Here is a 22,223-nt window from a genome sequence, read left to right on the forward strand (position 1 = left end):
ACCGCCTGGTCAACAAGACCGTGAGCCCGACCCCCGACCCCTGACCCCTGACCCCTGACCCCCACCGCCTGGTCAACAAGACCGTGACCCCGACCATGACCCTGTAGTACTTACCATCTCTTACTAGTACTAGTTAGGGGTAGTAACTAGTACTAATTAGGAGTACTAACCGCCTCTATCTAGTACTATTTAGGGGTAATAACTAGTACTAATTAATGGTACTAGTGCTAGTTAGGGGTTCTAACGGTCTCTAACTGGTACTAGTGATGATGATCTTCCTCCAGGTGTTGGAGCTCTCTCCCCTGATGGAGCGTCTGGTTGTCACGGTGACCTTCGTCAACCACACGTCCTGTGAATGCGTGAGCAAGCGGCCGCTGAGGACCATCATCAGACGGCACGCCCCCCCCCTGTGAGCCCCCCCCCGAACCCCCCGACTACTGAGCATCACAGTGACCTGCGGAATGGAAGTTCACTGTGTGCGTGTGCGTGTGTGTGTGTGTGTGTGTGTGTGTGTGTGTGTGTGTGTGCATGTGGACAGCTGCCCCCCTCCGCAGGCTCCCTGTTCTCCAGGGCTATTCTGGGATGCCGAAGGCTGCGAGTGCGTCCCTGACGACGGCAGCCACCCGGACAGAGACCTGGGTACGTAAGAGGGGCGTGTCTGTGAGGGGGCGTGTCCGTCTGAGGGGCGTGTCTGGGAGGGGGCGTGTCTGTGTGAGGGGCGTGTCTGTGTGGGGGGCGTGTCCGTCTGAGGGGCGTGTCTGGGAGGGGGCGTGTCTGTGTGAGGGGCGTGTCTGTGTGGGGGGCGTGTCTCTGAGAGGCTCGTGTCTGAGAGAGGGGCGTGTCTGAGAGAGGGGCGTGTCTGAGAGAGGGGCGTGTCTGTGTGAGGGGCGTGTCCGTGTGAGGGGCGTGTCTGTGTGAGGGGCGTGTCTGTGTGGGGGGCGTGTCTCTGAGAGGCTCGTGTCTGAGAGAGGGGCGTGTCTGAGAGAGGGGCGTGTCTAAGAGAGGGGCGTGTCTGAGAGAGGGGTGTGTCTGTTAGGGGCGGGTCCCTGAGCTGACCTTGTGCTGCTGTGGTTCCAGGCGCCCTTGCCCCGGGGCCCCTGGCCTTGTGCGGCCCCCGCCGGGCCCTGGACGACGCCAGCTGTGAGTGCGTGTGTCGCAACGGTCTGACGGACAGCAGCTGTGAGCCGGGCTGGAGGCTGGACCACGACACCTGTGAGTCTGGGAACCCTAGCAATGCCCTCCAGAACCGCCCTCCAGAACCGCCCTCTAGAACCGCCCTCTAGAACCGCCCTCCAGAACCGCCCTCTAGAACCGCCCTCTAGAACCGCCCTCTAGAATCGCCCTCTAGAACGGCCCTCCAGAACCTCCCTCTAGAACCGCCCTCTAGAACCGCCCTCTAGAACCGCCTGTAGAACCGCCTGTAGAACTGCCCTCTAGAACCGCCCACTTGAACCGCCCTCTAGAACCGCCCTCTAGAACCGCCCTTTAGAACCGCCCTCTAGAACCGCCCTCTAGAACCGCCCTCTAGAACCGCCCTCCAGAACCGCCCTCCAGAACCGCCCTCCAGAACCGCCCTCTAGAACCGCCCTCCAGAACCGCCCTCTAGAACCGCCCTCCAGAACCGCCCTCTAGAACCGCCCTCCAGAACCGCCCTCTAGAACCGCCCTCTAGAACCGCCCTCCAGAACCTCCCTCTAGAACCGCCCTCTAGAACCGCCCTCTAGAACCGCCTGTAGAACCGCCTGTAGAACTGCCCTCTAGAACCGCCCACTTGAACCGCCCTCTAGAACCGCCCTCTAGAACCGCCCTTTAGAACCGCCCTCTAGAACCGCCCTCTAGAACCGCCCTCTAGAACCGCCCTCCAGAACCGCCCTCCAGAACCGCCCTCCAGAACCGCCCTCTAGAACCGCCCTCCAGAACCGCCCTCTAGAACCGCCCTCCAGAACCGCCCTCTAGAACCGCCCTCCAGAACCGCCCTCTAGAACCGCCCTCTAGAACCGCCCTCTAGAACCGCCCTCTAGAACTGCCCTCCAGAACCGCCCTCTAGAACCGCCCTCTAGAACCGCCCTCTAGAACCGCCCTCTAGAACCGCCCTTTAGAACCCTGTTAGTGATTAACCAGCTGATAAAGATCAGAATTCACCATTTAATCCTGCGTGTGCGCTTCACGGCGCTGTGTGTGTGTGTGTGTGTGTGTGTGTGTGTGTGTGTGTGTGTGTCCAGGTGAGTGCCAGTGTGAGGAGCAGGTAGAGGGGCGGGGCTGTCCGTCTGGCCAGCGTTGGGAGGCGGAGCTCTGTGGGTGTGTCTGCGCGGCCCGTTGCCCTGGCGACCAGCCCCTGAACCCGGACACCTGCCTCTGTCAGTGCAGGGAGAGCCCTCAGAGCTGTCTGCGGCAGGGCAAGAGGTTCAACGCACACACCTGCAGGTAACCCACACGTAACACACACACCTGCAGGTAACACACCCAGGTTACACACGCACACACCTGCAGGTAACACACTCGTAACACACACACCTGCAGGTAACACACACGTAACACACACGTAACACACACACCTGCAGGTAACACACCCAGGTTACACACACACACTCCTGCAGGTAACACACACGTAACACACACACCTGCAGGTAACACACACGTAACACACACACCTGCAGGTAACACACCCAGGTTACACACACAAACACACCTGCAGGTAACACACACGCATACACATGTAGGTGACACACACGTTACAAACACTCACACGCCATCACCTGCAGGTAACACAAACACACACACACATTCCTGCAGGTAACACATGCAGGTTACAAACACACACACACACACACTAACGCACACACAATCCCACACCTGCAGGTAACACACACGCACACACTGACACCCAAATGTCTTCTCTCTTCCAGTTGCTATCGATTACCGTGCAGGAAGTCCAAGCGAGGATGTCCGCGGGGGTTCTACTACAGCTCACAGGTGTGTCAGTGCATCCCCACCTACATGAGGCCGGCCTGGAACTGACCAATAACAGACCAGCACACCTGGGACGGGCCAATTGCAGACCAGCACACCCTGGAACTGACCAATCACAGACCAGCACACCTGGGATGGGCCAAACAAAGACCAACACACCCTGGGACGGGCCAATCACAGACAGGCACATCGTGGGACGAACCAATCACATGGTGGGAGTATGAGAGCTCCTCTGGCTGGAGGGAGTGTGTCTGAAGCTACAGGAGATGTCTCCACCTTCCTTTGTATTCAACACTTTGTTCAGCGACTAGACTGAACCTGTTCCCTCCCTCTCTCTCTGTTGGACTACTGCTTATTTATGTATCCGATATATTTGTTGTATTTTAATTTTAAATTGAAAATATGACTGACAAAGTACTGTCACTACAGTACTGCTACGACAGACACTTTTACCACATGGTACTTACAGGACTGGTGTAGTAACAGTAATGTTACTACACCAGTACTGTTACTACAGAGTACTGGATATATTGTATGTGTTCTGTCTCCCACAGCAAAGTATTTTAACAACAATAAGTTCAACCTTCTAGACATTTGAGATTCTGAGTGGGTTCTAATGAAGCAATGTTTGATTCACCGTCAAAACCATCACTGCAGCAGCAGCAGTGAAACCGTTGTGGCAGAATCGTCTCTCTGTATTTTAAGACTTTTGTGTTGCAAATATTGTATGTCTGTGTGTCTGTAGGGGAGATTGGGGTAAGATGAGCCAACTTTTACTCTTGTCGTCCTCTAGGCAGGGAAAAATAAGACTGAGGTCAAATGAAACATCAACCTTTATTTCAGGATGTCCCCTGTCAATCAAAATGATAACAATGCATTTAAGACAAGTCTGCAAATATGACATCTCAAAAGAAAGTTGTGTTGTGGCTCAACTTGCCCCAGCTTCGGGGTAAGTTGAGCCATCTGGGGGTAAATTGAACAATTTTATTTTTCAAGTTGAATTCATTTTCCTTTTCCAAATAGCCTTATTTATTTGCTTGAGGTGATTTTAAACCATATAAAACCTGTCACTATTTCTGTATTTTGTTACTTCTCTGTTGGATTTTCACCATCAGTGGCTGCTCTCTCAATCTCCTTTCTCTCTATCTTTGCATTATAGCTTTTCCACAATGTTTAAAATATGAAAAACCAAATCAGTTGTGTAATACTACATTGAAATACCACTTTATACTTTAGAGACTTAACTTAACTTCAGTGCATCATGGTGGGGCAGGTTGAATGACTGGCTCAACTTACACCAAAGCGTGTGGCTCACTTTGCCCCACAGCCACCATTTTGGAAAATGCCTGGTTGAACAATTCAGGCTAATCTTTAGCTAAATGACTCCCCTGGTTTTATACCTTGGCAAATCAACATGTATGACATATTTTTACTCATGGATACATTTGCTTTGACATAGCAGTCATTATACCGGATACGTTAACTTACTTTGTTGTGAAAAAAACCTACCTGCAACTTTACCATGTGCTCTCCATCACAGCCAGATATAAATTATGGGGGCTTCCTGAATTGATGTGTAGTTTCCTAAATACAGGGGGTGGGTCAACTCACCCACTGGCTCGTCGTACCCCACGCTCCCCTATGGTGATAAGATGTTATGTATAATGGGAAAGGTTTGAAAACCTCACATGATTATGGTCAGCATACAAAAATCACATAGAAAGATCTAACTTACTGATCTGACAAACATAGGGTTACGTTCCCCTTCTGTTACTACTTTATCTAAAGACTAAACCCAGGGGTACCCACCTTTTACTACAAAGACTTAACCCAGGGGTACCCCTTCTGTTAAATACTAAACCCAGGGGTACCCCTTCTGTTACTATAAAGACTAAACCAAGGGGTACCCCTTCTGTTAAATACTAAACCCAGGGGTGCCCCTTCTGTTAAAGACTAAAGCCAGGGGTACCCCTTCTGTTAAAGACTAAACCCAGGGGTACCCCTTCTGTTACTATAAAGACTAAACCAAGGGGTACCCCTTCTGTTACTATAAAGACTAAAACCAGGGGTACCCCTTCTGTTACTATAAAGACTAAAACCAGGGGTACCCCTCTGTTAATATAAATACTAAACCCAGGGGTACCCCTCTGTTAATATAAAGACTAAACCCAGGGGTACCCCTTGTTACTATAAAGACTAAACCCAGGGGTACCCCTTCTGTTAAAGACTAAACCCAGGGGTACCCCTTCTGTTACTATAAAGACTAAACCCAGGGGTACCCCTTCTGTTACTATAAAGACTAAAACCAGAGGTACCCCTCTGTTAATATAAAGACTAAACCCAGGGGTACCCCTGTTAATATAAAGACTAAACCCTGGGGTACCCCTTCTGTTACTATAAAGATTTAACCCAGGGGTACCCCTCTGTTAATATAAAGACTAAACCCAGGGGTACCCCTCTGTTAATATAAAGACTTAACCCAGGGGTACCCCTTCTGTTACTTTAGTTAAAGACTAAATCCAGGGGTACCCCTTCTGTTACTTTAGATAAAGACTAAACACCCTTAGGCTTTATTATACAACGACAATAAAACAACGTGGTGTCGCTTCTGTAATTTTAGATATGACTAAAACAGGGGTACCGCTTGTTGATCTTTAGCACAAAATATTTGATTCTACGATCTCCAAATGGCTGATCTACTCCGTCTAGAGCTATAGAATATTACAATACAAAAAATACTACGATAACTTTTGCCCCCCTTATAGCGATCAATGCAAACATACAATACCGAAAAGGATCAGTAAAACAGTATTAATCTAACTAAAGCGCTGTACCGTGAACAGTACAGTGCGATAGACCAATATGAATGTCGATGGAAGTCAAAGAATACAAAAGAAACCAAGAAATGTTTAGAGGTTTACGGTTTTAAAATTCAACAGGAATGCTGAATTAGTTTTATTGTGATTCAACAGTGTTATAAAATCCCAGGCCTGAATCCCATATACAATACATCATTGTATATACTTATATATAAGCCAAACTCTTCAAATATTTACAAAAGATAGAAAATAAAGCCTGCCAATAAATTAAACCTGTCGCCTCACTAGAAACGCTCAAAAGATGCGTCTTCAAACCAGACAGTCCTCATAACAGACGTGCAAAACAGACAGTCCTCGTAACAGAGGGTCAATCCAGACAGTCCTCGAAACAGAGGGTCAAACCAGACAGTCCTCGTAACAGAGGGTCAATCCAGACAGTCCTCGCAACAGAGGGTCAAACCAGACAGTCCTCGTAAAAGAGGGTCAATCCAGACAGTCCTCGTAACAGAGGGTCAATCCAGACAGTCCTCGTAACAGAGGGTCAATCCAGACAGTCCTCGTAACAGAGGGTCAATCCAGACAGTACTGATGTCCTGGGCCCAGTTTTTCAAAAGTTATCCAGGATTTCAGATCACAGATTGGATCAAATATTGGAAATGGGTTTTTCAAAGCTAAAAAGGGATTCCAAATAATAGTAATGTAAACCGATCTTACATTTGATCTGGATCAAACCTGCCATTTTTTTTAAAAACTTCTAACTCGATTTGGGATCTATTTGATGCAAAAAAAAACACGATCATCCTGATCCCATCGAAAGGGTGGATTCAGTTGGTCATCCTGAAATATAGTATTTGGATTAAAGTGATCCAATCCAAATTTCCTTTAAAAAGTGGCATAAAAGTATGACGGATCAGATGATCCTGGATAGCAAAACATGGCATTTCCAAATCCTGATCAATTTGATCAAGATTACATTTTTTGAAAAACTGGGGCCTGATGTCTACAGCCCCTAGTGCCACCCAATGGGGGCCCTACAGTGACCCTAGGTTGACCCTGCAGTGGGACCCTACAGTGACCCCAGAATTTCCCACGGGTGACCCTACAGTGGGACCCTACAGTGACCCTAAGATGACCCTACAGTGACGGTTGTATTGACGACACTGCAGTGACACTGTCAGACCAAAATTGTACCGGGGGCGAAAATTGTACCGCCTACGTAATCCGCGTTCGAAACATAACGTCATCGTTCGACGCGATTGTCCGGTGCCAGGCAGGTTTCAAAAAACATTTACGCTCATGTTGCCAAAGACGAAATAGCTTAATACAGATAACACTTGTTTTTACTTTATATTTGTATTGTATTGAATTTAGCTAGTAAACCGAGTGTTTAAAGTGTATCATAGTCTAGCTAGCTTGTGTTAATACACTGTTTACTAGCTAAATGCGATTAAACAATTAAATACAATACAAATATAAAGTTAGCAACGCTAATAAATGTCATTTGTAAAATAAGTGTTATCTGTTTAATGTTATTTCTTCTTGTGACACTCAATGAATGAGCGCGAATGTTCGCGAATGTTAATGAACCTTCCTACGTCATCGTTCGACGCGATTGTCTGTTGCAAGGCAGGTTTGGAATTTTGTAACGCAGATTATGTAGGCGGTACAATTTTCGCCCTGGTACAATTTTGGTGTGGCAACACCGTTCCCAGGACGCAGCGACACCGTTCCCAGGACGCAGTGGTCGGTGCTCGACTCAGACGTGATGAACCGGTTCGATGCAGGATGGACCCCTTTGATAAGAGGCCCTGTGGTGACCGCTGACCCCGCTGGTGGTCGTCGGTACTGCAGTAGAACATCTTCCCCACTTGATCCACTCACTGTTGAGGCCTACGGTAAGTCTAGTGCAAGCTCCTCCCCCTGAAGGTTTAAATAAATGATGAAACACGCCAGAATCAGCGTTGGTTTACATAATTATTACAAAATATTTCAAGTATCAACGCGGAAGAAAATAACCAAAAGGAAGGTCAGTCGACTGCCAAGTGCAAAACGCAAAACGTGAAGGAGGTGTTATGGCTTCAGTCTCTTTCACAGCTTTCTGCAGCCGGGACGCGTCCGTCCGGCCAGGCACTTTAATACTACATCTCTACGCATCCCCCCCCCCCACGTCTCCACCTCCCTCCATTACCCCCCCTCCCCCCATAACCCAATGCCGCCCTCCAGCCCCGAGGTGTCTGCCGGCCCCGGTCTCGCAGTGGTCCTGGTGGTCCCAGCCTCCAGGTGACTCCCGGGATCCTCAGCTGTTGTCTGCGGGGGAAACATGACGTCAGCGGACGGTATCTTGGGCTATCTGAAGGTATCTGGGGGTCTACGGGCCACACACTCACCTTCGTCGGAGTCGAAGCCGAACATGCTGGAGCATCGGCGGTCCCCGAGGTGCGCCTGCAGCTCCTCCTGGAGGAGGAAAGAGCTGAAGCAGCTGGGGCAGCGCGTGGCGGGCCGGGGCTCCGGGCTCCTGGGGGCCGCCGAGCGGAACATGGACATGTGCTTGCGGCGCTTGGGCATGTTGGTGAACCGCTCGTCCAGGTAGGTGGTGGGTGGGGCACGGAAGTAGTTCTTGCGGTAGGAGGTCGTGACCGCCCCCTCGTCCGCAGCCTTTCGCTTCACGGCGGCCGCTCCGTTGATCAGCACCGTGTAGCCGACGCCGTCGCCAACCCCCCGCTGATTGGGGCCGGCGGGGAAGGGCCCGGTGGCGAGGGCCTCCTGTGGAATTTCACATGTCTTGGTGACGGCTGTAACCTCCGTTGCCTTGGCAACCGCTGTAACCTCTGTTGCCTTGGCGACGGAGGGAGCTTTCGTTGCTTTGGCGACGGGAGCTTTCGTTGCCTTGGCAACGGAGGGAGCTTTCGTTGCCTTGGCGACGGAGGGAGCTTTCGTTCCCTTGGCAACCGCGGTTGATTTTGATGCCTTGGCGACGGAGGGAGCTTTCTTTGCCTTGGCGACGGAGGAAGCTTTCATTGCCTTGGTGACAGAGGCAGTTTTTGTTGCCTTGGCGACTTTGAGATCTTTCATTTTGGTTTGAGTTCTGCACTTTGATTTTGGTGCGTTGCCGGCAGAGGCTGCTTTGATCTTTGGAACGCTGTTTAAATGGGCAACCCTTCCCTTCTCTACCAAATCAACATCGGAATCCGTTGGAGCAGCTGAAATAGGTTTGTGTTTTTTGGACGCTTGAAGTCTGTTCAGCTGTTCCTGGTCTGGAGAGGCCAAAGGACCTGACTGTTCCTGGTCTGGAGAGGCCAAAGGACCTGACTGTTCCTGGTCTTGAGAGGCTAAAGGACCTGACTGTTCCTGGTCTGGAGAGGCCAAAGGACCTGACTGTTCCTGGTCTGCAAGGGCCAAAGGACCTGACTGTTCCTGGTCTGGAGAGGCCAAAGGACCTGACTGTTCCTGGTCTGCAGAGGCCAAAGGACCTGACTGTTCCTGGTCTGCAAGGGCCAAAGGACCTGACTGTTCCTGGTCTGGAGAGGCCAAAGGACCTGACTGTTCCTGGTCTGCAGAGGCCAAAGGACCTGACTGTTCCTGGTCTGGAGAGGCCAAAGGACCTGACTGTTCCTGGTCTGCAGAGGCCAAAGGACCTGACTGTTCCTGGTCTGGAGAGGCCAAAGGACCTGACTGTTCCTGGTCTGGAGAGGCCAAAGGACCTGACTGTTCCTGGTCTGCAGAGGCCAAAGGAGCCAACTGTTCCTGGTCTGCAAGGGCCAAAGGACCTGACTGTTCCTGGTCTGCAAGGGCCAAAGGACCTGACTGTTCCTGGTCTGCAGAGGCCAAAGGAGCCAACTGTTCCTGGTCTGCAAGGGCCAAAGGACCTGACTGTTCCTGGTCTGCAGAGGCCAAAGGACCTGACTGTTCCTGGTCTGGAGAGGCCAAAGGACCTGACTGTTCCTGGTCTGCAGAGGCCAAAGGACCTGACTGTTCCTGGTCTGCAAGGGCCAAAGGACCTGACTGTTCCTGGTCCACAGAGGCCAAAGAACCTGACTGTTCCTGGTCTGCGAGGGCCAAAGGACCTGACTGTTCCTGGTCTGCAAGGGCCAAAGGACCTGGCTGTTCCTGGTCCACAGAGGCCAAAGGACCTGACTGTTCCTGGTCTGCAAGGGCCAAAGGACCTGACTGTTCCTGGTCTGGAGAGGCCAAAGGACCTGACTGTTCCTGGTCTGCAGAGGCCAAAGGACCTGACTGTTCCTGGTCTGCAATGGCCAAAGGACCTGACTGTTCCTGGTCCACAGAGGCTAAAGGACCTGACTGTTCCTGGTCTGGAGAGGCCAAAGGACCTGACTGTTCCTGGTCTGGAGAGGCCAAAGGACCTGACTGTTCCTGGTCTGCAGAGGCCAAAGGACCTGACTGTTCCTGGTCTGCAGAGGCCAAAGGACCTGACTGTTCCTGGTCCAAAGAGGACAAAGGAGCCGACTGTTCCTGGTCTAAAAGAGCCGACTGTTCCTGGTCTAAAGGAGCCGACTGTTCCTGGTCTAAAGGAGCCGACTGTTCCTGGTCTAAAGGAGCCGACTGTTCCTGGTCTGGAGAGGCCAAAGCAGCCGACTGTTCCTGGTCTAAAGGAGCCAACTGTTCCTGGTCCACAGAGGCGAAAGGAGCCGACTGTTCTTGTTTTTGGTCTAAAGGTGCCGACTGTTCCTGGTCTAAAGGCGCCGACTGTTCCTGGTCTAAAGGTGCCGACTGTTCCTGGTCTAAAGGCGCCGACTGTTCCTGGTCTAAAGGCGCCGACTCTTCCGGGTCTAAAGGAGCCGACTCTTCCTGGTCTAAAGGAGCCGACTCTTCCTGGTCTAAAGGAGCTGACTCATCCTGGTCTAAAGGAGCCGAGTTTTCTTGTTCTTTAGAGGTCAAAGGAGGCGACTCTTCGTGGGATTTGTGATAGGACTGGCGCTCTTCCCCCAAAAAGCGTCCAGCTTCCCGTTTGCGGGCTGGTTTCCGAAGAGCTGCTGTCGTTCTCGACTCCGTCGACGGCACGGGAGGATTCTTTGTTTTGTGGCTGACGGTGTTGAGTTTGACCGACCTGCCGCTGAGACTCCGTCTCATCCTGTGGCTGCTGCTGGCGACCGGGGCTGGCTGAACCGGCTCAGGTCTTCGCCTCGAAGGCGTTCTCCTCTGCTTGTGTGAGGCCGCACTGCGGGGTCCGGCTGGGCAATGGGCGGGACCCTGAGCACCCTGGACCCGCCTGGAACCTGGAGACATCCTCAGAGTGGACCTCCCCGTCCCCAAACCCCCCGCTTTGACCTCTGAGTGAGGGTCCGCCTCCCCGGCCGGCTCCCTGATCTTCAGCCGACCCTTCGCCCTCACGGGGGTAGCGTGGGCAGGGTCCGGCCTGGCCCCCGTCCTCCTGGGCCCAGGGTCTGCCGCCCCACGGGCCTCGGCCAGCTTGGCGTCACCGCCGCCGGTGTAGTGCTCCCGCTCGTGGAGGTTCAGGGCCCAGAGGCAGATGAAGAGCCGCGAGCAGCCGGGCACGCAGCAGCTGGCCTGCAGGGGGCGGTGCCTCCGGGAGTGGCGCCTCATCTCCATGCCCGTCCTGAAGCGCGCCCCGCAGCCCTGGTGGAGGCAGGGGTGGCGCGGGGCGAGGCGGTGGCGCTCCACGTGGTGCCGGTAGTGCTGGAAGCTCCAGAGCACCCGCAGGCACACACTGCACTGCCCGTCGAACACGCTGAAGGCCAGCCGCAGGGGGGCGTGGTCGCGGGGGTGGGCCTCCAGAGCGTGGTACAGCAGAGCCACCGAGCTCCTGGACAGGGCGGCGCGCCAGGGGCAGCCCGCCACCGGGCAGCTGGTCTCCGTGGCGACCGCAGACCCCGCCTCCAGGCGTCCGGCGGTTTGTTTGGACGGCCGGGGGGGCTCGCTTGTTGGGGGGTCTGTGGTCGCAGGTTTATCCTCTAGGACCGGTAGCGGCGGCCCCTGCTGGTGGGGGGCGGGGCCCGTCAGGTGTCCGTTGACCTTGGCAGCGGGCAAGGGGGTCGAACTTCCCTTCGGGACGCTGCCGTCGGAGCGTAACCGCCTGGATCCGGAGAGGGAACGCACGACCGAGGCAGGGGAGGTTAGGGGTGTCCTGGGTCGCCTTTGACCGCCTGCCGCGGGCGGCGGACCTGCGCTCTGGAGCTCTTCGCTCGTCTCCCGACAGCCGCCGCCTCGCTCCTCGCGCTCTGCCTCAGTCCGTCTCTTCAACGCGTCGATGTGCTCCGACACGTGCAGCGTGGCCAGGTGGCCGTGCTTCAGCGGCGTGCGGCAGAACATGCACTGGTGTCTGCGGCAGTGGAACATGGCGTGCACTGCCACGCGCTTGCCCCTGAACACCTTATCGCAGAGGGTGCAGCGGTGCTCCAGGCGCGGCTCACCGGACCCCGGCTGCGCGGGGCGTCGGCCGGCCCCGGCCCCCCGGGCCCGCTCCTCCCCGGAGTCCGGTGCGCTGGGCGAACATGCGGACCGGTCCGAGGGCGAGTCGGGGCCGCTGCCCAGCGTTGGGCTCTGCTGCGCGGGGAGGCTCCGCTCCTCCGTGGCCTCCCCCAAGGCCTCCGGGATGGACTGAGGCGCCAGCGCGCTCACCGTCTCCGACAGCAACCGCAGCCCATGCAGGTCTTCCTCGCCGCGGCGGCCCCGTGCATCAAAGGCCCGGCATGCGGCCGCGTCTCCTCCGTGTCGGCCGGCGTCGTGTTGGGCCTCGGCCGCGGGACTATCAGCTGTAGCGTCAGTAAGGGCAGATTCCGACAAGTCTCCAGGTTGCAAGGCGCCCAAGTCTTTGTGAGCATTTGAGGGGCCGACCTCATGGGCTAGGTTTTCTAACGAGGGCTTTGTGTCGGCATCGGGGCTGGGTCTCCGTGCCGTCTTTACAGCGGTACACCCAGGAGCCAGGGGGCGCTGCGCGACGGGGCTGGCTTTGTTGTCCGCCGGCCGCGAGCCCGCACTAAGGGCCTTAGCGTGGTCCCGGTCCCCCAGCTGGGACTGGCCGGCTCTGGTCCTGACCGGTGCGTGGGAGGCGATGGTCACCTTCATCTCCACCAGGGGCTTGCTGCGAGGCACGCGGGGCCTGCCCTTGGTGGGAGGAGCCTGGGAGGAGGAGCGCGTGACCACCGAGGGCGCACTCTTGACCTCACAGGCCACCGCCGCCAGGTGCTTGTTGCGGCGCGAGTAGCAGTGGAGTTGCCGCGCCAACGAGACCTCGTCCGACGCCCGTATGACGACGTGCTTCAGGCGCGGGGGGCGGTCCGCCGGCGGGGGCCCGGGCAGCCGGGGCGACGCCTGGTACAGCAGCACCGGGGGCAGGCCGTTCCTCCGGCTCTCCTCGGTGAAGATGTCCGCCAGCTCGTTGTCGGGCAGAGAGAGCTCCAGGACGACACGGGCGGGCGAGGCGGGCCGCAGGTAGTCCAGCGAGAGGCCCTTCAGATGCCGGGTCAGGCTCTGCTTCTCCGAGGGGTCGCCCTTCTCCTTGGTGTCGGCCCTGGGCGGAGCGGAGGCGCTCCTTTTGACCAGCGCCCGGGCCTGCTCCTTCTCCTCCTCCTCCTCCTGCTGCTGCCGCCGTTTCCTCCGGAGCTTCTTCCCCTTGCTGTGGGCGTCCATCTCCAACGTTCCCGAGTCCTCCAGGAGCCAGCGCGGGGTGCGGATCCGGCGCTTGGGGCAGTTCTTCTCCGAGAAGCGTGTGATGCGGCGCGGCTCCCCGGGGCCCGAGGGGAATCCGTCGTTGGTTCTGCCCGGCTGCCAGCAGGAGCGCCGGAGGAACTCCCCCGACTCCCTCGGGGGCGGGGCCGCCCTCGGCGTGTGTTTGGTTTTGTTCTTCAGCGAGCCGTGGCCGGGCGGCGGGGCGGGACCACGGCAGAGTCTCGTCCTTTTGGGCGCCGTGCCGTTCTCCAGGCGTTTCCTGCTGTCCGACCGGTGAGGGCCGGAGGCCTTGGGGGGCGGGGGGGGCATGGGGCAGACGGAGGCCTCTTTGGTACAGCGCGCCTCCTCCGGCGCCTCCTCCCTGGCGGCGCGCTGCTCCTCCCCGCTGAGGAGTTTCTGGCAGTTGGACCGGATGGCCGCGACGTTCCAGAACTCCGGGTCGAAAACCAGGTCCTTCTTCAGGGCCTGAGGACAAACAGAACGGGGGGGTGAGACACCGGCGGAGAGCCCTGTGGGGGGGCCGACCTACGACCTACGTTTGAAGGGCGGTACCTGCAGGAGGTCGAAGCGCACGTGGTTTCCGACAGGAGTGGCCTCGGCGTGGTACTCCTGGTCAGGCAGCGAGTAGAGCCGGACCGCCGTCCGGTAGGCCCCCAGGCTGCGGTCCTGGAAGAAGACCAGCAGCGCACAGGCCCGGCACACCTCCAGGTCCCGGGGCAGCAGGCCCGCCACCACCTTGTGGACCAGGGACCGGGCGGCGCCGTCGGGCAGCAGACCGGAGCCCAGCGCCCGGGAGCACAGCTCCACGCAGAACGGCAGCCCGCCGTCGCCCAGCTACAGGGAGGAGGGGGGAGGAGCAGGGAGGAGGAGAGGTTACCGGAGGGGAGAGGAGGAGGAGGGAGAAGGAGAGGTTACCGGAGGGGAGAGGAGGAGGGAGAAGGAGAGGTTACCGGAGGGGAGAGGAGTAGGAGGGAGGAGGAGGAGGGGGGAGGAGGAGGAGAGGAGGAGAGGTGGAGAGGAGGGGGGAGGAGGAGGAGAGGAGGAGAGGTGGAGAGGAGGGGGGAGGAGGAGGAGGAAAGGTTACCGGAGGGGAGAGGAGGAGGAGGAGCGAGGAGGAGGAGGGGGGAGGAGGAGAGGTGGAGAGGAGGGGGGAGGAGGAGGAGAGGAGGAGAGGTGGAGAGGAGAGGTTACCGGAGGAGGAGGGAGGAGGAGAGGTTACCGGAGGGGAGAGGAGGAGGAGGGGAGGAGAGGAGGAGAGGAGGTTACCGGAGGGGAGTGGAGGAGGACAGAAGGAGGAGATAAGGTGGGGAAGGAGGACAGAGGACAGAGGGAGGAGCAGTGCGGCCTCACCTCCTCCAGGAGCACTCTGATGAAGGGGAAGATGGCGGTGGCATTGTTGGCCTCCTGGAGGAGCTGTCGGCTCTCCTCCAGCAGCTCCGGTCCCGAGGTCTGCAGCCTGCGGTGGAGTGCAGCCCACACACACACCAGCTGCCTGCAACACACACACACACACACACACACATTACACACAACGTACACACACACACACACACCAGCTGCCTGCAACACACAGACACACACATTACACACAACGTACACACACACACACACACCAGCTGCCTGCAACACACACACACATTACACACAACGTACACACACACACACACACACACCAGCTGCCTGCAACACACAGACACACACATTACACACAACGTACACACACACACACACACCAGCTGCCTGCAACACACACACACACACATTACACACAACGTAGACACACACACCAGCTGCCTGCAACACACACACACACACACACATTACACACAACGTACACACACACACACCAGCTGCCTGCAACACACACAGACACACAACGTACACACACACACACACCAGCTGGCTGCAACACACACACACACACACATTACACACAACGTACAGACACACACACACACACCAGCTGGCTGCAACACACACACATTACACACAACGTACAGACACACACACACACACCAGCTGGCTGCAACACACACACATTACACACAACGTACAGACACACACACACATACCAGCTGCCTGCAACACACACACACACACATTACACACAACGTACACACACACACACACACCAGCTGCCTGCAACACACAAACACACACATTACACACACACAAACACCAGCTGCCTGCAACACGCGCACACACACATTACACACAACGTACAAACACACACACAACGTACACACAATAAAGCCAACTTACACACACCCACAACCTACACACATTACACACAACGTACACACACACACACACACAATGTACACACAACGTACACACTCACATTACACACACACCAGCTTGCTGCAACACACAATGTACACACATTACACACAACGTACACACACACACACATTACACACAACGTAAACACAACGTACACACACACACCAGCTTGCTGCAACACACCATGTACACCCATAACAACACACACGCGTTGTGCGAGGGCACCGACCGTAGACAGGGGGCGTGTCCTCTGCTCAGCAGCTGGCTCCGAAGCCCCGCCCTGCAGAGGTGGAGGAGCACCGCCGCTTCCTCCAGCTGCTCCATCCCACACACCACCTGCACCACCTCCCCCCCGCCCAGCGCACACACCTGGACACACACACACCACCATCATCATCATCATCATCATCACCTCCACCACCTCCCCCCCGCCCAGCGCACACACCTGGACACACACACCACCATCATCATCATCATCACCACCACCACCTCCTCCCCCCCGCCCCCCACCTCCTCCTGCTCCCCTCCTCCTCCCCCCCACCTCTCTGTGCAGCTGCTCCGTCCGCTCCGTGGTGCAGAGGGAGGCGAGGTGCACCTGCAGGAAGAAGGCCCGTTGCCGTGTCGCCGGGCGGGCGGCGGCGCAGCGGCGGGCGAGGGCGGCGGCCTCCCGGCCCCGCCCCGACGCCAGCAGGTACCGAACCCGGAGCTCCAGGAAGAGGGGCGGCTCCGAGCTCAGGAAGCGGTCCACTGGGAGGGGGGGGGAGGAGGAGGGAGGAGCAGAGGAGGAGATGAGATGTGGATCCGACTCGCTAACGCGCGGCAAAATGCTAACCTCGGAACGCAGGGATTTGATCGGCTGAGCGGCGTCCCGCAAGATGATTTAGTGCATGCGACTGGTCTGAGTCTGGGCTGCTGAACCAGTGCCGTAATGTCTGGAGAAGCTGCTCCTTCCTACGGTACCTTTGCTAAGGCCTAACGGTGCGTTGACACCGTCGGGGCGACACGACTCCCTACAACGTCAACGTAGAGACGGGTATCAGACGACTTTTGTCGCTAGAAAAACCTACGGAAAGACTTGTGGCACAGCATGAAGGCCCTGGTACGGGCGAGCGCGTTCACGAGGATTCAGTAGCTCGACACGCCGCAACAAGTTGCTTGAATTGAAATATTTGAACTTTTGCCACGACAGTCGCGTGATGACAGCCAATCAGCGTTCACTCCCTGAGTGACGTAACGTAACAGCCAATCAGCGTTCACTCCCTGAGTGATGTAACATAACAGCAAATCAGCGTTCACTCCCTGAGTGACATAACGTAACAGCAAATCAGCGTTCACTCCCTGAGTGACATAACGTAACAGCAAATCAGCGTTCACTCCCTGAGTGACGTAACATAACAGCCAATCAGCGTTCAACCGGCCAACCGTTCCCTGCAGTGAACCGCCGCATGGAGGATAAAGTGATTGTTGCCGTTTGCGACTCCTGGAGCTTTACATATAATGTTATATAATAAAAATATGTTAATACATTGGTAAGAATAAGTGTATGCACCCATGCTAAAGTTGAATTAAAAAAAATATGATGCCTTAATGCCTTAATTAAACAAATGAGGAAAAATATAACCTTTGCGGCCACCAATTATCTTTGTGAAAGATTAATGTATCGTAAATAAATAAATGTTCATTAAAATACAGGGTGCATAAGTATAGCAGACCCTCCAGGATTTCGCGATGTTGCGATTTGCAACTTCAACGCAACATCAACCAATCACCGCAAATTGAGTGCGGTGTCGCAATTTTAACCAACCACCGCAACTTTCCCGCCAATTTGATCAATCAGCGGCGTCATCTTGAACTGACGTTGACAAACAACCTTCCGCCTTACTTCCGTGTTTTCTACTTCAAGCACTCATGCAGCATGTGAGCGTCCAACCTTTCACACTTGCAGACCACAATAACTGCGAAAGATCACGAAAAGGGGTCGGCTAAGCTCAGGAGGTAGAGCAGTTGTCTTGTAACCGAAAGGTTGCTAGTTTGATCCCCGCTCCTCCTAGCTGAGTGTTGATGTGTCCCTGAGCGAGACACTTAACCCTGACTGCTCCTGACGAGCTGGCTGTCGCCCTGCGTGGTTGACTCTGCCGTCGGTGTGTCAATGTGTGTATTAATCGATGTAAGTCGCTTTGGATAGAAGCGTCTGCTAAATGCCCTAATTGTAAATTGTAAAAGCAGTATCCTGTTATTCTACATGAAAGCGGTGGGAAATTATTTTGCACTGCATGCAATGTTGCGGTGGAACATAAGCGGAAATCTTCCATTGATAAGCATTTCGTCACCGTGAAACATAACTTCAGAACTGCAGGCAGGACGTCAGACGACGAGGCAGACCACTACGACACAGGCTGTGGCATCCAAGTCAATTGCCAGCGTGGAAAGAATCAAGAATCTATTATTCATAGGACCATTTCTCAGTGTTTTTGTTCTTTTAATTAATGTTTTTTTCAGTAATAACTTAATAGTTAACAAATTACTCGGGGGAAAATTGCAGTAATAACTTAATATTTAACATCAGAAAAATCACAACTTTTATCGCAACTTTCACTTCCTCTCGCACTGTAATCGCAACAAAAACAATAAAAATACCTCAACTTTCTGGAAAAGCTCAGGCATTTTAGGCCTCACCGATCTCAAAAAAGCCCCGCGAAATCCTGGAGGGACTGGTATACGAACCCCTATGTTCTGTTCCCATCGAGGCAGGCCGACTTTTCGGATTCTGACTCGTCGCGCGACCAGGCGCCAAATGCGGCGTTTGGTGTGAACGCAGAGTAACGCTGCTGGGGAGAACGGGGACGGGGGGGGACACCCACCTTGGCTCTGAGGGACCTCGGCCTCGCGCAGCACGGCCTGCAGAACCCGGTTCCCCCAGGGACCGCCCTCCTGGAGCAGAGCCTTCAGCCGCAGCAGGTAGACATTAGGGTGACGGGCCAGGGCCAGGTGGCACTCCTAGGAGAGGAACCGAGGACACAGGAACCAGTGAGGACACAGGAACCAGGGAGGACAGAGGGAGGACAGAGGAACCAGGGAGGACACAGGGAGGACCAAAGGACACAGGAACCAGTGAGGACACAGGGAGGACCAAAGGACACAGGAACCAGTGAGGACACAGGAACCAGGGAGGACAGAGGGAGGACAGAGGAACCAGGGAGGACACAGGGAGGACCAAAGGACACAGGAACCAGTGAGGACACAGGGAGGACCAAAGGACACAGGAACCAGTGAGGACACAGGAACCAGGGAGGACAGAGGGAGGACAGAGGAACCAGGGAGGACACAGGGAGGACCAAAGGACACAGGAACCAGTGAGGACACAGGGAGGACCAAAGGACACAGGAACCAGTGAGGACACAGGAACCAGTGAGGACACAGGAACCAGGGAGGACACAGGAACCAGGGAGGACTGACCTGCAGGGTGAGGGTGAGGGGGGGCAGGGCCTCCTGGATGAACTCCTTCTGGTCCAAAAACAGCAGCAGCTCAAACACACTCCTGAGGACACAATCCCAGTTAGTACTGGTGCTGGTACTACTGGTACTGGTACTACTGGTACTGGTACTACTGGTACTGGTACTACTGGTACTGAACACACTCCTGGGGACACAGTTAGTAGTAGACTGGGTGAGTGTGTGACTGGGTGAGTGTGTGTGTCAGAGGGTGAGTGTGTGTGTCAGAGGGTGAGTGAGTGTGTCAGAGGGTGAGTGAGTGTGTGAGAGGGTGAGTGTGTCAGAGGGTGAGTGTGTGAGAGGGTGAGTGAGTGTGTGAGAGGGTGAGTGAGTGTGTGAGAGGGTGAGTGAGTGTGTGAGAGGGTGAGTGAGTGTGAGAGGGTGAGTGTGTGAGAGGGTGAGTGTGTGAGAGGGTGAGTGTGTCAGAGGGTGAGTGTGTGAGAGGGTGAGTGTGTGAGTGTGTGAGAGGGTGAGTGTGTGAGAGGGTGAGTGTGTGAGTGTGTGAGAGGGTGAGTGTGTGAGTGTGTGAGAGGGTGAGTGTGTGAGAGGGTGAGTGAGTGTGTCAGAGGGTGAGAGGGTGAGTGAGTGTGTCAGAGGGTGAGTGAGTGTGTCAGAGGGTGAGAGGGTGAGTGTGTCAGAGGGTAAGTGTGTGAGAGGGTGAGTGAGTGTGTGAGAGGGTGAGTGAGTGTGTGAGAGGGTGAGTGAGTGTGTGAGAGGGTGAGTGAGTGTGTGAGAGGGTGAGTGAGTGTGTGAGAGGGTGAGTGAGTGTGTGAGAGGGTGAGTGTGTCAGAGGGTGAGTGAGTGTGTCAGAGGGTGAGTGAGTGAGAGGGTGAGTGTGTGAGAGGGTGAGTGAGTGAGAGGGTGAGTGTGTCAGAGGGTGAGTGTGTCAGAGGGTGAGTGAGTGAGAGGGTGAGTGTGTGAGAGGGTGAGTGTGTCAGAGGGTGAGTGTGTCAGAGGGTGAGTGTGTGAGAGGGTGAGTGTGTGAGTGTGTGAGTGTGTGAGAGGGTGAGTGTGTGAGAGGGTGAGTGTGTGAGAGTGTGAGAGGGTGAGTGTGTGAGAGGGTGAGTGTGTGAGAGTGTGAGAGGGTGAGTGTGTGAGAGGGTGAGTGTGTGAGAGGGTGAGTGTGTGAGAGGGTGAGAGGGTGAGTGTGTGAGAGGGTGAGTGTGTGAGAGGGTGAGTGTGTGAGAGGGTGAGTGTGTGAGAGGGTGAGTGTGTCAGAGGGTGAGTGTGTGAGAGGGTGAGTGTGTGAGAGGGTGAGAGGGTGAGTGTGTGAGAGGGTGAGTGTGTGAGAGGGTGAGTGTGTGAGAGGGTGAGTGTGTGAGAGGGTGAGTGTGTGAGTGTGTGAGAGGGTGAGAGGGTGAGTGTGTGAGAGGGTGAGAGGGTGAGTGTGTGAGAGGGTGAGCTCACAGGGCCAGCGAGCTGAGGGCGTGCTGCACGTGGTCGCAGTGCGGCGGCAGGAAGGACGAGGCTCTGAAGAAGTAGCACAACGCCACCTCCAGGACGCGGAGCTGGGGGCCCGGGCCACCCTGGACCCCACAGAACCCCTCCACCAGCTGGGGGCCCGGGCCACCCTGGACCCCACAGAACCCCTCCACCAGCTGGGGGCCCGGGCCACCCTGGACCCCACAGAACCCCTCCACCAGCTGGGGGCCCGGGCCACCCTGGACCCCACAGAACCCCTCCACCAGCTGGGGGGGAGAGAGAGAGAGAGAGAGAGCAGTAGGTTAACATCCCCCTTCATCCCTCAGTCTTGCTGGTCCATCACATCTCCTCCTGCCCCCCCCCCCCCCCCCCCCCCCCCCCCCCGCGCTCCACCGGATGGGGGGGGGGGGGAGACTGAGGCCCAACTGTGGTTCATAGGACCTGGGGGCCGGTCCTCTAACAGAGGCTTCCCCTGGTTCTGAGAAGGACCGCTGCACACACACACCTGACCCCACTGGATCAGACTGGACACACACACACACCACCACACACTCACTCAAGTACACACACATTCAACTATACAAATACACACACACACACTACAAGACTACGACTGACGTAGTGTAGCTGGGTCTTGAAGGGTTATCGTCCCATTTCGTAGGGGTAGGGTTAAGGGGTAGGGTTAAGGGGATTGCGGGGTGTAACACTTCACTAAACAGACACAAACACAATACTAGACACACACTCTAAACTAGTCGACACAGACACACTCTAGACTAGATCACTAGTGGACACACACTATAGGCAAGAGGACTAGGTGACACACACACACACTCCAGACTAGTTGACACAAACTCTAGACAAGTGGACACAGAAACACACTCTCGAATTTTTGAGACACACACACACACACTCTCTCTCTCTCTCTCTCTCGACTAGTGGACAGTGTTTGTAGCAGATACACCGCGGGGTTGCGGTTAGTATGATCCGGTAACGGGCTTATGGTCCATGTCGTGGCGGGCCACCGACACGCAGCCCGGTGTCGTGAGGCGACACACGGTGTCGTGAGGTTCTGTACTCCGCGCGGGGCTCGCCAGAGGCTCATGGTTAAAGGTCCACGCGCAGCAGCGACTGTTGTACCAGAACAACAAAGTGGAGGAGCTCCGTGCTAGTCGGGTTAGCATTTCTGCTAGCTCCCTGCTACCCGGGGGGGAGGGGTTAGCATATCCGCTCGCCCCGCGAGCTCCTTACCTTGCAGAAGTCCGCGCAGAACGCGCGGCTGTCGATCTGCGGCGCGTGGCGGGAGTACTTGACTGACAGGCTCTCGAGACGCCCGTCCAGGCCCCGCAGCTCGGGGAGCGTCGCCCCTTCCTCCGCCATAGCGCAGCTCCGGCACTATCGGAGTTCGGCGACGTGATGACGCAGCGGCGGGGTGACGACGTAAGGGGTTGGCGTGCACGCCGACGCCGCCGCGGTGACGCTCTCTGACCAATCGATTCTATTGATCAGTTGTCGGACGGAGTCCATGAGGAGTAGGCGGAGTCTCTCCTCCATTTAATAATATCTCGGTCAAAAGTAATAAACATAGACC

The 22,223-nt window shown here is 55.6% G+C and overlaps 2 protein-coding genes across 2 annotated transcripts in view; one reads left to right on the plus strand and one right to left on the minus strand.

Moving 5' to 3' along the window:
* LOC307074485 (vascular endothelial growth factor C-like) overlaps nucleotides 1-7,919 on the plus strand; it is a gene marked incomplete at its 5' end in the record, with an annotated part of 11,789 nt that extends 3,870 nt beyond the window's left edge. The window contains 5 exons of the mRNA XM_079734653.1: nucleotides 285-409; nucleotides 539-639; nucleotides 1,078-1,212; nucleotides 2,222-2,423; nucleotides 2,906-7,919. Of these exons, the coding sequence (XP_079590779.1) occupies nucleotides 285-409; nucleotides 539-639; nucleotides 1,078-1,212; nucleotides 2,222-2,423; nucleotides 2,906-3,017 (675 nt within the window). The 3' untranslated portion in view covers nucleotides 3,018-7,919. The remainder of the gene's footprint in view (nucleotides 1-284; nucleotides 410-538; nucleotides 640-1,077; nucleotides 1,213-2,221; nucleotides 2,424-2,905) is intronic.
* Nucleotides 7,920-7,994: 75 nt separating this feature from the next.
* LOC307074818 (uncharacterized protein) lies at nucleotides 7,995-22,014 on the minus strand. Its single transcript, XM_079735184.1, has 10 exons — nucleotides 21,884-22,014; nucleotides 20,618-20,898; nucleotides 19,175-19,256; nucleotides 18,580-18,715; nucleotides 16,260-16,465; nucleotides 15,948-16,087; nucleotides 14,786-14,927; nucleotides 13,988-14,269; nucleotides 8,176-13,900; nucleotides 7,995-8,095 (listed from the first exon to the last, which is right to left on the minus strand). Exons 1-10 carry the CDS (start codon nucleotides 22,010-22,012, stop codon nucleotides 8,085-8,087), a joined length of 7,134 nt encoding a protein of 2,377 aa, XP_079591310.1. The 5' UTR covers nucleotides 22,013-22,014; the 3' UTR covers nucleotides 7,995-8,084.
* Between the last annotated feature and the right edge of the window lie 209 nt (nucleotides 22,015-22,223).

Source organism: Pollachius pollachius (assembly GCF_949987615.1).
Source record: "Pollachius pollachius genome assembly, chromosome: 4".
Lineage (NCBI taxonomy): Eukaryota > Metazoa > Chordata > Actinopteri > Gadiformes > Gadidae > Pollachius > Pollachius pollachius.

What these genes read in the sequence shown, in the direction of transcription:
- LOC307074818 (XM_079735184.1), bottom strand. Translation starts at nt 22,012, where the DNA reads ATGGCGGAGGAAGGGGCGACGCTCCCCGAGCTGCGGGGCCTGGACGGG. An exon ending in CGGAGCAGCTGCACAGAGAG is followed by an intron (nt 16,088 to 16,259) that starts GTGGGGGGGAGG and finishes GTGTGTGTCCAG; the next exon opens with GTGTGTGCGCTGGGCGGGGG. An exon ending in TGCGCTTCGACCTCCTGCAG is followed by an intron (nt 13,901 to 13,987) that starts GTACCGCCCTTC and finishes GTTTGTCCTCAG; the next exon opens with GCCCTGAAGAAGGACCTGGT.